Source organism: Monocercomonoides exilis, assembly GCF_001643675.1.
Source record: "Monocercomonoides exilis strain PA203 chromosome Unknown scaffold1-2713096, whole genome shotgun sequence".
Classification (NCBI taxonomy): domain Eukaryota; phylum Preaxostyla; order Oxymonadida; family Polymastigidae; genus Monocercomonoides; species Monocercomonoides exilis.
The window spans coordinates 2410561-2427899 of NW_027150546.1; the positions used below are offsets into that span (position 1 = coordinate 2410561).

The 17339-nt window shown below is 45.7% G+C and overlaps 3 protein-coding genes across 3 annotated transcripts; 1 reads left to right on the top strand and 2 right to left on the bottom strand.

Moving 5' to 3' along the window:
• Positions 1-546: 546 nt before the first annotated feature.
• Positions 547-6543, top strand: MONOS_11954 (uncharacterized protein; the record flags this gene model as incomplete). Its single annotated transcript, XM_067864532.1, has 1 exon — positions 547-6543. One exon carries the CDS (start codon positions 547-549, stop codon positions 6541-6543), a length of 5997 nt encoding a protein of 1998 aa, XP_067736593.1.
• A 1773-nt stretch (positions 6544-8316) lies between these two features.
• Positions 8317-10952, bottom strand: MONOS_11955 (putative ATP-dependent RNA helicase RhlE; the record flags this gene model as incomplete). Its single annotated transcript, XM_067864533.1, has 2 exons — positions 8317-10832; positions 10898-10952. The coding sequence occupies 2 exons, from the start codon at positions 10950-10952 to the stop codon at positions 8317-8319; spliced, it is 2571 nt and encodes an 856-aa protein (XP_067736594.1).
• Positions 10953-10995: 43 nt separating this feature from the next.
• Positions 10996-16818, bottom strand: MONOS_11956 (putative ATP-dependent RNA helicase RhlE; the record flags this gene model as incomplete). The annotated part of the gene is made up of 1 exon (XM_067864534.1): positions 10996-16818. The coding sequence occupies one exon, from the start codon at positions 16816-16818 to the stop codon at positions 10996-10998; it is 5823 nt and encodes a 1940-aa protein (XP_067736595.1).
• Between the last annotated feature and the right edge of the window lie 521 nt (positions 16819-17339).

Genomic DNA, 17339 nt, shown 5'->3' on the forward strand with positions numbered 1-17339 from the left:
ACAATTGATTGTGGAGGCGCTATTATGCATTGGAACTGCACTGATCAAGTAGTAATTTCAAATTGTTTATTTTGTCACTGTTATTCTTTGAGCGGAGGTGGAGCAGTTAGCCATCAAATCAGTTCAAATAATAATGGTATTTTGTTTTATTACTGTTTCTTTCATAACAACACGTGTGGAAATTTTGGACATGATATTGCTCTGGAAGGTTCAACCTCAAATAATATTGATTCCACCTGCTATTCAACCAGGCAATCAAAAAACAGAGTTAGTTCAAGTTACAGTTCGATTGTTGATAAAAGCGAATGGCTTCACAATGATTTTGGAAATGTGAGATTTGTCTCATCAACTGATTCGCAACCAAAAGGCATTGACACATATGCTTGTGGAATTTATGAATCTTATCCATGCCGCACCATCAGTCGTTGCCTTTCACAACTCATTCCAGACTTGGTTCCCAATGTCGAAGTATCTTCGGGAACGATAATCGAAACAAATAGTTTTGATTGTGGAGTTAACTCTTTCACTGTATATGGTCAAAGCAATATGAGCACGGCAATCCACACAGAATTTGAAGCATCTGGGATATCTCTTTTTTCGGTCTCGACAGGCACATTGACTGCCAGAGACTTTGTTCTTGTGCATGGCTCGGCTCATCCGAATAACCGTGGGTCAAGGCTGTTTGAGATTAATGGAGCAGGAGGAATGAGGATCAGCAGACTGAACATATCTTTTGGGAGCGGACAATCAACAGAAACAGCATTTTCGACAGAACTGATCAATGTCCAGAATGGGATGTTTCAGATGGAACATGTGAACTGGGCAAAGACGATTTCCACAAATTCATTATTTTCGCTTTCTTCGACAAATGAGATTTCATTGACACTTTCAGAGTGTGCATTTGATGGGATTGAGAGAACAACGAGCGGAGCAGCAGTGATATCGTTTTCGAATGACAAGGCCAACATTGATGTGAATTGTTGCACTTTTGAAGGATGTGGAAGCACAACATCAACTGATGGGGGATCGATGATGCTGTGTGTTGGGAATGGAAATGAGGTGAAAGTGAAAGGTGGATCTTTTGATGGGTGCTATTGCTCTGCAACATATGGATTTGGAGGAGGAATTCTTCTTCGATTGTTGAATGAAAATCCCAATTTCCTGATATCCTCTTCGTTTGGCACAAACACAGCCAAATGGGGAAGAGATATTTTTGTTATTTCACCCAATCTGGAAGAAACAGCAAAATCAGAAAACATCACATGTGTGACAGATTCATTGGATTCTCTTGAGAAAGTGAGAGGATATGACAATGGAAACACGAGTGTGGCCATTCCTCTGTGCATCTATCTCCTTCCCACCCCAGAAGAAATATATGTGAGCAATTCTGAGGCATCCAATCACTCACACTGTGGAATTGTCCAATTCCCTTGTTTGACAATGAAGCACTCCCTCACAAAACAAACAGGAACAAAGAAAGTTATTGTGAATGGAATGATTATGATGAGTGATGAATTGGCCTTTGCTGGACAGAAACATGAAATCCGAGGAAATGATGATGAAAGTGGCTGGACAGTCTCTGATTCAAGTGAAACATCCAATTCATCGATGATTTCAGCAAATGTTGAAACAGAATTATCAAGACTCATCTTCTCTCTTCCTTCTTCCCTTCCTCTTCACTCCACTTTCATTTCGTCTTCTTCATCGTCAATAACTCTGTCTCAATGTTCGCTTTCTCTTCAAAATCCATCATCAGAATTGACAATTCTGTTCTTGTCCGTTGAGTCAGGGATCCTGATAATCGACAAATTCTCAGCTTCATCAATTGATTTGAGGAGAAATCCATTGATCTGGTTGAGAGGAAGCAGCACAAATACCGAGTTGATGAGCACTCTGTGGTTGAACATGACGAACAGCAATTTCACAGAAATCAAAAGAGCAGCTGGAAGTGGAGGGTGTGTGAGCATTGGCAACAGCGATGATGAAAATACAAACACACAAATAAATATTGAAGAATGTTCATTTGATGGATGTTCTGTGCTGGATGATGAAAGCAGAGGAGGGGCTATCAATGCTCAGTTGAAAGGGAGCATTCAAATGAATGTTGTTTCTTGCGCATTCACAGGATGCACAGCACCAGCAGAAGAACGGAAGATTGGGTTTGGGGGAGGGATGGCGCTGAAGCTGATTGATTGCTTTTCTTCATTTGTGATCTCATCCCCTGTTTTTGATAAAAGCAAGCCAAATGTTGCAAGATATGGAAATGACCTGTTTGTTGAATCGCCAAACTTGACAAAGAGCATCACAAACACCTCTCTTCCATTTGTGAATGGGAATATGGAAGATATTTCATTGGATTCAATGAGAGGTTTTGATGGGAGTGACACAACGAATGCCATTCCACTGGTTTTATTCTGGCGAGCGATTGGGTCAGAGATATTTATTGGGAGCGAAGGTTGTGATGTGTGTGTGTGTGGATTCTCGGATTATCCTTGTCTGTCGATGGATCATTCGTTGACAAGACTGGCAGAAGGGAATGAAAGGAATGTCAGCATCATTGGAAAAGGATATCTGCAGAAGAGTGTTGATGTGAGTGGAATATCAGTGAAATCGGATGAGAGCAGCATGTGCTCATTGGAATGTGTCTCATCGCTTGAAGGAGCAGAAGGAGCAGCAATGAAGATTTGTGGCATTACCAATTTGGAACTGATCAAGTTTGTGATTCCATCTTCATTCGCAAGTGGAGTGAATGTTTTGATGCATGTTGGCTCAAGCGATGGATCCTTGACTGTGAAAGATTGTTCGTTCACCAAAAAAGGAGATGAGAGAGAAGAAGTGACAGATTATGGACTGATCAAGGCAGATGGAGGTACAGTTGTGCTGGAATTGGTGACGATGCAATTGTTGAGCTTTTCTCAGGATGTTATTTCTGTGTTGTCAGCAACGGTGCTGAATGCGAAAAATCTGACGATGAAGAATATTGAGGTGGAGGGAGCAAGTGGATTGAGGATATCAAAGGGATCAGCTGGAGAGAAGAGAGGGAGCAATGAAGGAGAACAAAACATTGTTATTGAGTGGAGTTTGTTTGAAGAAGTCACCCAAGACACAACAGAAAACATCTCGATCATTCGAAATGAGAATGATGAGCCATTGAATATGGTGATTCGGAACACGACAATGAAGAGATGTGGAGGGTTGAAGTGTGGAAAGGGAGGAGGGATGTTTTGTGAGTTGAATGAGGGAGGAAGTTTTGAGTGCTCATTTTGCAAGATTTCAGAGTGTTTCTGCTCGAGCACAGGAAGAGGTGGGTGGCTATTTCTGGAATGCACCTCGGTGGCTGAGCATCCATTGAATTTTGTTTTGTCGAATATCACATTCCGAGACAACACCGCATTGAGAGGGAGAGATGTGTATGTTCGATGCCACTCAATCGATACACAAATAGTTGATGAGCAGTTCTTGCTGGATTTCAGAGCACCGTTTGTGAAGGACAAGGCAGTATGGGGATGCACAACAGACTCGTTTGTGGGGGAAGAGGATCTTCTGCTGAGGGTTATGAGATACCAGAGCGAGACGATATTTGTGTCATCAGTTGCAGACAATCGTGCAGACAGCAAGCAATGCGGAGAATTGGACACGCCATGCCACTCATTGAGCTTTGGAGTGCAACACATCATTCCTTCATCGTATTCGCAGCTGTTGATCTTGGGGCAAACAGAAATTGTTGGGAGGTGTGATGTTCTTGATGTGACCATCCGCTCATTGCAATCTCCCTCAGCCGCATTGGTGTATTTGAACTCAACAATAACCAATGAGGGAAGTCTGATCACAACATCAGAGAATGTTCGGATTGAGAGATTGAAATTCAATTTTGGGCAGTTATTTTCATATTCAGGCAATTCAATCATTCATGAAGCAAATGGACAACTTTCTCTTTCATCTGTTGACTTTTCTTCGATTTTGGAATCAGAAAACATTGAATCTGTTGTTCTGAATTCAACATTGTTGAATATCGAAAATGGAATTCTTCATGTTGACAACTGCTCAATATCAATGCTTTCATTCAAGAAGCCTTCATTTCTGTTAAATGGTGATGAGATAAATTTTACAAATGTGAAACTGGAACAGATTGAATCAATAACAAATGTATTTGAGATTGGACAATGTGGAAGTGTTGCATTGAATGGAGTATCTGCAGATGGAGTGAAGCTGTCTGAGGGTTGTGTTATTGCGATAAACGATTTGTCATCAGGAACAGTTTCTATTGGAATCTCCTCATTCAACAACAGTTCGAGAAATTCAGAAGGAGCTTCTGTTCTCACTGCTTCTTCAACTTCTGCTCAAATAAACCTTTTCAATTGCTCTTGCTCAGATTGCAATTCTCTGTCAAGCAAAGGAAGCATTATGGAGATTAACAATACGAAGGATGTTTCGATGGATTTGTGTCAATTTATTGGAGTGAAAACAAAAGAAAGTGAAAATAAGAGAAACAGGGATTTTGAAGAAATATGCAAATGGAATGGATCGCTTGTTCACTCAGCGAATTCTTCATTGATGATGAAATATGTGACAATAATGAATGCTTCATCAGGTGGATTGTCAGTGTCTGCAGGTGATGTGACGATTGAGAAAGGGGAGTTTTTGAACAACAATCCATTCATTGATATATATCCCTCTCTTCATCGAAACATCATTTGTTCAGATTCAGCATCACTGACTATTTCCAGCTTGAAAGGTGGAGATGGAGTGATGCCAAATTCTTCACTTTGGATTTTGGATGATGGATGTGATTTGAGAGGGATAGCAGGAGAAAGGGCATCTCCTTTCTTCATTCCCAGACTGGAAGATGTTTCAGTGAATGAAAATGGCAGCAATGTTGTTGTGAAATTCAAGGGATCTCTTTTTGTGCCTTGTGACTTGTCATTCAGATTGATATTCAAAACGGGGGATGTGGAGTTGGTTGAGACATATCCATTTGAGGAAGACAGTTTTGTTTCAGAAACAGAAGTGATTGGAAGAATTCCATCAGAAAATATATCAAAGGTTGCAGATGAAACAGAGGTGTCAGTGATGATTCTGTTTGGGAAGCAATTGGCAGAGACTTCTCCACAGATTGTGAAGAACAAAACAGAACCAAAGACTGAAAATGATAAAGTGGTTGAAGGAGGAAAAGAAGGGAAATCATCATGGTCATTGATAATTGCTATCATATTTGTTGTTTTGTTTTTGATTGTTCTGATTGTATCAATAACATTCATTGTTCGGTGGAGAAAGGCAAAGAATGAGAACAAAGATCTGAGAGAGATTGTGAATGATACAGTGAGGAAGGATCCGAAGCTGATTGAGATGGTGACAATGGAGCCATCACCTGAGGAGCAGTGGAGGAGAGCAGAGAGAGAAGCTGAAAAGAAGAATGAGGAAAGAATCAAGAAGAGGGTGTATGAGAAAAGCTTGGGACACTCAGAATCGTCAGAGCATTTGCTGAGTGAATGTGGCTCAACAGAATATATTTTGGGGAGAGATTCAGACAAGATCCCTGAATGGGCATTGGAGAAAGTGGAAGAAGAAGAGATTCGAAAGAGATCACCATCACCTTCCATCTCATCCACTTCCACCACTTCGACAACAGATTCAGATTCAACATTTGTTCGGGGAGAAGAACTGTGCCCCACCACGTCGTCGATGTCGAATCTGGTGGATGTGATGGCGTGTTCGTCTCCCCATGAGAAGCTGATTGTGGATCTGAGGGATTCGCTGTTCATGCTGTTGCACGGAAGGAACAAGACAAAAGAGATGGCGATAGGCACTCTTCAGGAGAGGGAGGTGACAGCTGCTCAAATCCTGTTCTGGGTGGCGAATCTCTCACTCCACTCGTTCAATGAAATGGAGAATCCTCTGTCATCACTTGCCAATCTCACTCCGCACATTGTGCTGTTCTCGGAACACATGGTGATCTGCATTGTTTTGCACTCGGACTTCTCATCAGACTCTGACAGTTCATCAGTCTCTTCAAGCTCCACCATGGTCACATCTTCCTCTGATGTTTCAGTGATGAGCGAGAGATACACCAAGTCGCCACCTCCATCATCAGCGTTTGAGGATGATGAAGATGAAGAAAGAAAAGAGTGTCTGAGGTGGAAGGCACCCGAGCTGCAGATGAACAAGAAGATGGGAGCGACAAAGGAGTCAGTGGCATTCTCGATTGGGATGATGCTGTGGGAGTGTCTGACACTGGAGATCCCATTTGATGAGTATGAGGGTGAGGTGGCAGGGCAGAAGATTGTGAATCACGAACGACCGAACATGTCAGCTGTGAAGGAGTCGAATTTCTTTGAAATCATCCAAGCTTGCCTGTCTTCCCAGCCAGAAGACAGACTGAGCTTGGCAGGGCTGAAGCGAGAGTTCATCCAGCGGTTTCCTGCAGGAGCAGCAATTCTGACGATGTCAGATGCGATTGATCTGGAGGAGACAACAGAAGATGGGGAATACATGACGAGTGTGAATTCTTCAGATATCACAGGAACTTTGCAGACTGAGAAGTGAATGAAGAGTTGGTGACAATTGTGTTTTTGCTGGAAAAATGCATTTGTTTCCAAAGCCGCCTCAATATTATCTTTTATCAGTCTGAGAGAGGATCTCTCTTCCCATTTCGTTTTTGTTCATCAGCACATTTCTTCTTGTTTTTGATATCAACATTTTTATTATGTTTCATTGTTTTCATTGGTTGTTGTGTTTCACTTTGTTTTTTCTTTCACCGATTCCGAATGCAGATTTTGGATGAGCAGTGTTTGTTGTGTTTTATATATTCAAGTTTTTGTGTTCGCTGAATCTCCACCACACAATTATTTTGAGTGAATCTTGTCAAATGAAATTTTTCATTAATCTCTAATTTGGCTTTTCAGTTGATTCTTTTCTTTTCTTTTTTTTTCTTTTCTTTTCATTGCAAACATCAACAGTTGTTATTTCATTTCCTATTTTGTGTAACTCCAATTTGTATTATCAATTCCATTTGTTTTTTTCAATTTTCCAAGCGACTTTTTCTTTATTTGTAGCGATCACAACATTCACAACAAACGATAAAAGATATCTCTTTTTTTGTTTCAGAAAACAAAAATGTGGTTGTTTGTTCATTTGCAGCGATTGCATCAGAAGAATCAATTCCTTCATCAATGAACAGCTTTGTTCTGTGAAACATATCATTTGTGAAGAGAATTGAACAGAACAAGAGAAACTCATTCAATCTGTTGGCTTTGTTGTTACTTGACTCAGAGAATCATGTATTGTTCATGTTCAAGAACCTCTTTTGTTATTTCCTCTCTCAACTTTCATTTTTCCTTTGTTGAAGAAAAGAACAATGTGAATTCAGCTTCATGAAAGGAGGGACTGAATTGTTGACATCTCTTTGTTGTTATTGTAATTTTCATGAACAAAGAAATGTTTTTTTTTCCTTTTTATGTGGAATCTGAAAGAAGAAATGTAATGTTTCAAAACAAGGAATTTAAATAAAAAAATATTTTTTTTTTTATTTATTGAAGAATAAGCAGTTCTATTTTTTAATTTGATGAAAAATCTCCTTTGAATTCAATCTCCGTGTAATTTTGACTCGATTTCATTCTGAACTGATATCCTTCGATTTGTGAGTATTTCATCAGACTTTCCTCAGGCTCATTAGCATTTTTTTTGTAAAATAAACTTGTTGTTGCATTATCCAACTGCTCATCTTTTTCTTGTCATGTGAAAATCTTATGAACAGCAATAATGATCATTATGATACACAAAGAGTATGAAAAATCAAAAAAGTTGATGAAGAAACCACAAAACAGAAGCTCATTAGAAGATTTCAAATCTTTGAAGTGATGAAGAGATGAACCGATAAGTCAAGTCATTGATTGTTTGAAAGAGAATAAAGTTGATTGAAAAAATAAAAGATGACTTTTCATTTGTTCTTTCTTTTTTGCTATTTGAAGAAAAATGTGATGTGAAAAAACAAATTCTTTAATTTTTTTTCAATTTTCAAGTTCATCTGTTGAAGCATATATCCAAAAAATAAATTTTTTCGATTCATGAAAAAGGAAAATGTTCATGTTGAATTGCAAAGTTGTTGTGTTGGAATCATCAAAAGGATTCGGAAAAGAAACATTTGAATTACAATAATTCAATAGGTGAAAAAAAAACTATATTGGCTTTAATGAACAAAAAGAAGCAATTCAATCAACATCCTCGTTGTATTTGCACGAAAATAACAGTGTTTATCATCAAAAAGACAAAAAAATTTATCTATTCAAATCAAACATGAAACAAAAATAATAATTCTCTCTAATTTTCAGCTGGCGCATCAGCCTCCTTCACAACACACCCCAAATCGTCGCTCGCAATCAGAATCGAAAAACGGCGGGTGCTTTCACAGCTTGCTCGTCCACAAGCACCCAAACTGCTATTCGTGCTCTTGTTCACAGACGCATAGTCAAAACAGCCCCGCCAGTCTGTGAACCCATCCTTCACAAACACCCCTTCTTCTTCTCTTCCACCTCTCCCACACACCTTCGCATACACCTTCACATACACCCCTGCAGCTGGCAGATGTGTCGCTTCCTCTTTCACCACCAGCCGCCCTGTCTCCTCAAACACCTCCACACTCATCCCGCTCCTGAACGGAGCCTCTGAGCAGCTCTTCCCTTCGTATTCTGCCTCAACAAACACATTCTGCGTTTGCAGCTCTTCTGGAACAGGAACAATAACACTCGGCATCAAATGAATTAAAGACGAAGAGGAAGACGAAGAAAAAGAAGATGTTGCTTCTTCAAAAGAAAATTCGATTTGTTTCGTTGGCTTCACAATCGAAAATGCCTTTGCTGCATCTTTTCCTTTCATAAACGGCTTCACACTGAACAGGCTTTCAACATCCACCTTGTAGAACTTCATCTTCCCTCTCTTCTCCTTCCCCTTCTCCTGCTTCACCACAATTCTCTTCCCCTTCTCATCAATTTCCATCCCAAAAGTCCCTTCAACAGCCATCGATGAATCCAACTGCCGCTGCCTTCTATTTTCTCGCTCAGCCTCATTCTCAACAAAAACATCCTTCTTTCTCTTTCCTCCTCCTTTCACTTCTTTTTCTTTTTCCTCTTCTTCCTCTTCTTCTCTTCTCTCTTTTTCCCTCTCCCTCTGCCCTGCCCCAAACATTCTGTCCACTTCTCCAATCTGCTCCTTCAAATGGTCAAACATCGCCTTCCATCGTGGAATCGAGCAATTCCAATGCTTCTCTGCCACTCTCCGTGCAACTGCCAATTTCGGTGCTTCCATTTTCATTTCTCCGTTTTCTCCGCTTTTCGGCTTTGGAAGAGCACTTTCTGGATCTGTCATGTCCAAATACGCACTCATATAATCATATTGCAGCTGCATCTCCATTTCTATTTCATTCTCTCTCTTTCCTCCATCTGATCCGCTGGCTGAAGAGCATCCCTTGCCAATCATCCCAAACAGCTCCCTCGCCTCGTCCAGCCTGTCCTGCAGCAAAAGATAGTATGTCAGCACAAGCCTTTCCCCGTCGCCGATCAAACAAGACCCACTCATCGAAGGCATCCTTTGAGAGTATTCGTTGTATTCTCCCCCATCTGATTCTTCATCCTCTTCATTCCTCTCCAAAAGAGCTGACGAGACATACCCAGCAGCTGCCCCATGCGCCAAGTGCATCAAATACTTTCTGTACTGCCCCGCCAATTGCGTATTCGCAATGCGCTCTTTCTCTTTCCCAAATACAAAACAACGCGGATTGATCAGCGGCCGATACTCCAGCACACGCACCTCTCCCTTCAGCGCAGGGCTCTTCACACACACAGGTGACAACACCGTCGCACACCCTGCCAGCCGCGATGCAATCACACTCGACGCGCTTCCTCCGCACAAGTGCCTCTGCACAGCTGCTGCTGGGCCAAAGTGCCGCAGTGAATACGAATACACTCGCTCGTCATACACCCCGCGCCGCAGCAGCACCTCAATCACACTCTCAAACACGCTCTTCTCCTCCAGCCGCCACAATATCATCGACAGGTCCACATCTGCTCGGTGCAGGTTCTCCTTCTCCAAAAACTCCAGCAACACTTCTTTCTTCGCCTCCTGCGACACATACCCCCAGTCTCTCCGCTCTGCCTCTAGCGCCCTCCCTTCTGCTTCCACCCTCACCCGGTGCCCTCCCTCTCGGCTGCAGCACACATACCGCCCCCGCATCGCCACCTGCGCCGGATAGTGCACAAACTCCCCACCCTCCGGGAAATAGAACGCATACGACACCGTCTGCGTCCCATACGCCCCCAGAACAACACTCTGTGTCCTCGTCGCACTGCCCCTTTGCAGCACAATCGACCCTCCCGGCACCTGCATCAGCACCTCCACCGACCTCTGCGCTGCCGTCGTGTTCGTCAGCACCACATCGCACACATACACCCGCCCTGCTCGCATCTTCTCCCACTCCACATACTTCCTCGCCTTCCGCCCTTCCTCATTCACCTCCCACTCTTCGCTCACATCATACACAAACTCCTGCACAACCACCTGCTTCATCTCCACTCGTTTCCCCAACCCATTCAACTCCAGTCCTAGTTTCCTCGCTTGCCTCTCTTTTTCCCTTTCCCTTTCCTTTTCTCCTTCTCCTTCTCCTTCTCCTTCTTCAATTCCTTCCTTCCCTCCCTCAAATTCCTCCATCTCCTTCACAAACAGCACTGCAGCTGTGTCCTTGCTCCAAATAGACGCACTCGCCCTTCCTCCCCTCATCTCAATCGCCTTCTCCACACAAACAGGATGCACACAAACATCTGTCAGCGCAGCTGCAAACGCCGCTGACGCAAACGAATCGGTGCATTCAATCACATTCGCTGACACAAAAGGAACAGCCCTCCCACACTCGCGCGCATCCCTGCCCACCCCCTCCCCGACACACCCAAACAGATATCGCGCATAGTCCAGGAAGAAATGGTTCCACTCAATCAGCACAGAATGAGATTACGTCACACGATGATATTGGTTCTCTCGGTATTCTTTCGTGTTCTCCACCTGCTGGAACTTTGCAACTGGCATTTTCTCTTCTTCTTCCTCAGCACAAGCACCACCATCTGCAGAAAAGCCACAAGATCCACTAAAAGCAGAAGTGTAGCCATAATGCACATTCTCTGCTGCCATCTTCATCTTCATCGGTGCCATCGGCATTGCCATCTTCATCTCCATCGGTGCTGCCATTGGTGCTGCCATTGGTGCTGCCATTGGTGCTGCCATTGGTGCTGCCATTGGTGCCTCCATCTGCATTCCAAAAGGTATCGCCATCTGAGGATTTGAAGGAATTGCCTTTGAGAAAGAGCCACAAAAGCCATTTGCCCGACGTGGCATCGCGCCAGCAGTGCCCATCCTCTGCACCGCATTCGGCTGCATCAGCATTCTCGGCCTCATCCCTGCCCCTGCACTTGCCCCTGCTCCTGCCCTTGCCATCCCAACCATCGGCATTGCCATTCTCGCTCCAGGCCTCGCTCCTTTCTCTATCTTCCCCATCTGCCCCATCTGCCCTTTAACATCCGTTGCACCCCCCAACATACGCGGAATCAGCTTCAGCTCGTCGTTGTTCCGGATGAAGCACCCGCTCATCGTGCGCGTGTCGCTCAGCTGCACATCGTTGAAGATAATCTTCTGCATGTCAGGCAGAATCCCTTCTTTCTTCTGCACAAGCTCCTTCAGCTCCGCCACAGTCGTCTCCTTCGTCACACTTACTCGAATTATCTTCCCTTGCATCGTCCTCACCTGCACTTCCATCTTCCCCAAATCCCCTCCTTCGTTGAATGCTCGCGCCGATGCTCCTTTCACACTGCTCTTTCTTCCTCTTTCTTCTTCTTCTTCTTCTGCCTCAATCAACCCCCCAACATCCAGTCCCGATCGAAGCGCTGTCTCAAACACCTTCTCTTCTTCTTTCTTGTCTCTCAGCTGCGACCTCAGCTGCCCTTCCACTTTCTCCACCAACGCCACACACCTCCTCAAACTCCTCTCCAGCAATTCTTCTCCTTCTCTTCTTTCTCCTTCTTCTCTTCTTCCTTCTTCTCTTTTCTTCGCCTTCTGCCCCAGCTCCACCAGCCCCGCCAGCACAAACACTTGCTCCACTGCATTCAGCCTCGCAAACAAAGCTGGCTCTGCATATTCCTCAAACAGCCCCACATCTTCCGTTCCCAGCAGATAGTGGTCAACCACCGTCTTCTCCTTTTTGCTCGCCAAACTCGGACGAACCGCTTTCGCAAAGAATTTTGGTGCCTTTTTGAACAGCAGAACATTCGTCTCCTCACACGCAAATTCGCTGTAACGATCACAAAGCTCTCGGAATTTCTTCTTCTTCTCTTCTCCTTCTTCTTTTTCTTCATCTTCATCCTCATCCTCATTATCATCATCAACCAACTTGTACAACTCCTCAAACGCATTACACCACGCATCAAATGCTCTCACTTTTGCCTCGTCTCCCTCATTCTTCTTCGCCTTCGCCTTCATCACGCACTTCAGCAGATGAAGAATTCCCCCAAAGCAACTGTAGCTTTCATATGTAGATGTCGACAGGTCTTTTATCTTCCGCGTCGCAACACATTTCGAAAGATATGCTTTCTTCAATGACACTCCTCCTGTCTTCTTCCCATTTGAACTGGCGCATTCACATTCACATCTTGATTTTATTTTCTCCTCCTTCTCCTTCTTTTCTTCCTTCTTTTCTTCCTTCTTTTCTTCATCCTTCTCATCGCCTGCTTCCCAACATCTGCTTCTCAGCACTTTTTCTGGCAGAATCAGCGCCGAGTGCATCTTCTGCAAAACATGCTTCTTCGGGTCAAACACATTCATCAGCCTCATTTCCCTCAATCGTCCTTCTCCTTCTTCTCCTTCTTCTCCTTCTTCTCCTTCTCTTCCCTCCGTTTTCCTTCTCCCGCCGCACAGACTCAGATCCACCCCCACCACCTTCGCCACCACATGCTCATCATCTGTCGCCACCACTGTCACAGTGCTCTGCCCCTTCCCTGCAATCACCTCCATCGGGATAACTACACGCCTCCTCTTCCCTTCCCCTGGTGCTTCGTTCAGCACAACTGTCGTCGTCTCCCCCAAAAAGTCGATGTTCTTCCAGTCTGCCTGGCTCCTCCTCCAGTTCCGCACTCCTCCCATTCCCCCTTCCATCGCCCCGTTCATCATCATCTTCTTCTTCTTCCTCGCCATCATGTCTGCCATCATCTCTCCGCTTGCTGCTCCTCCGCAGATCGCATCCCCTGCAAATGCGCTCGCCTCCTTCCTCCAAGTCTCCTGCGTCACAACCCCGTGCATCAGCACAGACGGCGCATCCAGCGTGTTCCCCAGCCGCGCTGCTGCCGTCTGCCTTCGCTGGACGTATTCTTGCTCTGTGCCCAGCCTCTTGTCCGACGTGTAGAACGACCCCGCCACCTTTGCTATCTGCACCTCTGCCTGCCTCCCCTCTGCCAGCCCCGTCAGCTGCGTCTCTGCATCAAACGCCCCCACAAACACACTCCCAAACACATGCACACGCGTCATCGCTGTGCAGTTGCTCAGAATCACCTCCACGTTCCCGGCTTCCGCTCCTTCTCTCATCTGCCGAACCCCCACAATCGCCACTGCTGCATCACCTCCTCGTCGCCCGATCCTCCGCACACCACACAGAAGCGATGTCTTGTCCTGCCTCACCCCACAATCGCTTTCTTCTTCTTCTTCTTTCCATTTTTCGCTCATGTTTTCCTCCTTCACTCCATCTTTCTCGTTGTTTTCAGCCATCTTCCGCGGCTCAATCAGCGAAATAGTCGTCCGCAGCCCTGTCGCCCATTCAAACAGCTCATATTCCCCACAAGGCAGATCAGCCGACAGAATCGCCTTCCCTTCCTTCACCACCATCTTCTCGCTCACATCACGCAACGGAACAATCCGGTCTGTCCCGATCATTTGCGTAAGCGAAACCAGTCTCTTCTCAATCAACTTCTTCTCATTCTTTGCTCTTTCCTTTTCTTCCTCTTCATTCTTTTCCTCTTCGTTCCTTTCCTCTTCTCCTTCATCCCACCCCATTTCCAGTGCCACCTCTAGCTCTTGCCCCGCATACCCCACTGCCCTCTCGCTCCTGTTCTCCACATGCATCGGCATCGGCTCACCGCCATGCCCATCCAGCCCAAACATCTGCCTCGTCTCCCCTGCCCCATCCCCTGACCCCATTCGTATCTCAAACCCACTCACATCTCTCAAACTGCCCAGTTCAATCTCCCCTTTCTTGTCTGTCATCAGCCTGACTCCCTCTTTGCATGTGCTCCCCCAGCTGCTCACGCACCGCCAGAAGAACTTGAACGTGACTGCGTGATGTTTGATTCTCTCTCCGCCTTTCCCAAACACACGCAGAACATAACAAGTCTTCTCATTCTTCCCATTCTTCCCATTCTTCTCTTCTGTTCTTCGCACCAGCGCTGCTGCCACAATCTCCCTCGTGCTGTTAATCGTGTTCACACAAAACGTCTTCTCGCTCCGAACTGGCACTGTCCGACCCAAATCTGAGTGCACCGTCACCGCCCCGCTCACCTCCACCTGCACCTTCGCAACATTCTCAGGAACTGTATACTCCACACACCCCACCTCCCCATCCACAAACCGCACCCCTGCATACTGCCGCGTCACCTCTATCCCTTCCACCGTCCTCGATGTCACCTTCACACATACCCCGCGCACCATCCCCACTGACGCTGCAACTCCACAGCACAGCAGCTGCGGCCGAAGCACAATGTGCGCATTTGCATGCCGCACCAGCTCCTCCCGGTCAATGTAGATCCCACACCCAAACTCATACTCCTCTGCTTTGTGCTCAAACCCCTCCACAAGCACACAGAACTCATCTGCCAAGTCTTCCACTATCGCCTGCTTCATCCCTGCCCCGCCCCCTGTCGCATACGGCACCAGAATCTCGCACGGCTCCAGCGCAGGGTGCCTCTTCGGCGTTGTGCTCGCGCTGTATCTCCGCCCGTCCACCCACACCGCTGCCCGGCTTCTCGGCAAGGGCATGTTCAGCTCGTCCAGCACTGTCACCGCCTGCCCATCTGCAATGCACCGCCACATCATCCGCAGACTCCCCTTTCGGATCAGTGCACGGCTCGTCAACCCATCCCCTGACAGAACAACCACAAACACTCCTCTCTTCTGCACTCGCTCTCCTGCTCCCCGCTCAACTTCTTCTTCCTCCTCCTCTTCCTCCTCTTCCTCTTCCTCTTCGCCTTTCTCCTCTTTTCTCTCCAACACAAGCGATGGCAGCTCGATCCGCTCCGTGTGCCGGATCACAGGCGCATATGCTGAAAAATCGAGCATCCGCTCATAGTTCGCCACCAGCCCATCCACCTCCATTCCCGCATCCACCTCTCGATGCATCAGCGAGTAGTATGCCTCCGTGTTCACCTCAAACACCTGCAAACGCACCTCCCGGATATTCTTCACCACAACCTTCACCACAGGCACCTCTTCCTTTCCCCTCCCAAACCCAAAGCTCGTCTCGTTGTCGTCTGCAAACGTTAGCTCTGTCTTTTCCGTCAGCCTCCGAACAAAATACTCATCCGCATCCTTCCTTCCCACTTTGCTCACATCCATCTCCCCGCTCGTCAGCTTCGCCTCCGTCGCCAACCTCCGCAATTCGGACTCTTCAATAAACTTTTCGAACCTCTCTTCATCCACCCCTTCCGCAATGAAATGAATCACCAGCTTCCGGATCAGTTCTGTGCTCCCATTTCGCTCCATCCACTCCAATTCCGCCTTCCCCATCCCCACTCTCCCCAGCCATCCCACATCCACCCGGCACTCATAATTTCCCCCATTGCTCGCCCTCTCCTGCCTTATACATATCCCCACATCCCTTCTCGGACACTTCAGAAGGCTCAAAAACCTCTCCAAGTTCGGCTCCCCTCTCAGCCAATCATGCACCACACACGCCTCCATCAGCGAAGCCCCCATCCAAAGTGCTGCGCCGCTCAATTCGCACCCCATGTGCCATATCCGCTCAAAGTATTCATCCTGCGCTGCTTTGTCTGTTTCCCACACCACATCTGCCCCTGGCGCCATCCGCATCACCGTCATCTCCACCCACCGTTCATTGCTTCGCAACTCCGCCTTTTCTTCTCCCAGCTGTTGTAGCTGGTCTATCGTCAGCTCAACCGACAAGTCCGACAGGTGCGTGTCGGGCTTTGAAAGATACAGCATTATCAGCTCCACAATCCCAGGATACGAGCACGACGGCACGTTGTTGATGAAGTGCTGCAGATCGCGCTTCTCCAGCCCTTTCCCGTCAACTTTCAGCATCCCCTCCGGTGTGAGTTCGTTGAGAATCTGCCGATGTGCGGATGCATCCTTCAGCACTTTTAAAAAGTCAACTTCGTCCTCATCCAGCACACTCGGCAGCACCGCCTCCTCCCGAGGCTCGTCCCGCACCCCTACACGCCGTTGCACGCTTGCGAAGTCCTCATGCAAAATGTCATCCCGCAGATGCTCCAGCACTTCTTTCTGCCCCGCTTTGTCCATCTGCCCAAATGACGTCAGTTCCCGTCTCAGACGCAGCTGCACCACCGCTGTATTGCTTTTCCCCAGCTTTTTGACCAGCTTTTCCATCAGCTGTTCTTCTTCTGCCGTGGCACTCAAAGGACTTTTCAGTTGTTCTCGCAAAATCGTATAATACAGACGCTCCGTCGAATTCGCTGGCAGAGCCTCCAGAGCCGCATCCCGCTCCTTTTCGTTCTTCGCCAGCACAAACTTCTCAAGGAATGAAACGCTCACAGCTTCCGCCATGATTGTTCAATGTTTTTCCAAGAATCAAACGATGGCATTGATCACAAAAATTGGATTATTTTGAAAAGAAAAAGCAATTGATAATTCATAATTTTTTAATTGAACAATATATGATATTATTCTTGATAAAATTGCTTCGAGTTGAAATTGTGAAATTAACCCTAAGAAAAATACGAATGATATGAGAATGATTATTCGAAAAATTTCTTTCTAAGCAGATTGAATGATATGTTTGGAAAATTTGTTGGAAAAACATGAAATAATAATTCGTTAATCAATTTTCAAAATTATTAAACCAATTTGAATTTTTTAAAGTTGGCGAAATTTTTTTTTGGAATCTTATTCTTTTATTCATCGAAATGTTTGAATTCAGAGTTGGTAAGAGCAGAAGATGGGGGTTCCTAAAAATATTAAAGTTAATCATTCATCCTGCATTATAATCAATAGGCCTTTGCGACAGACCGACATTATTTTCACTGCTCGACAAGTCGACCGACAACAAAATCGGTCTGAATTTTATT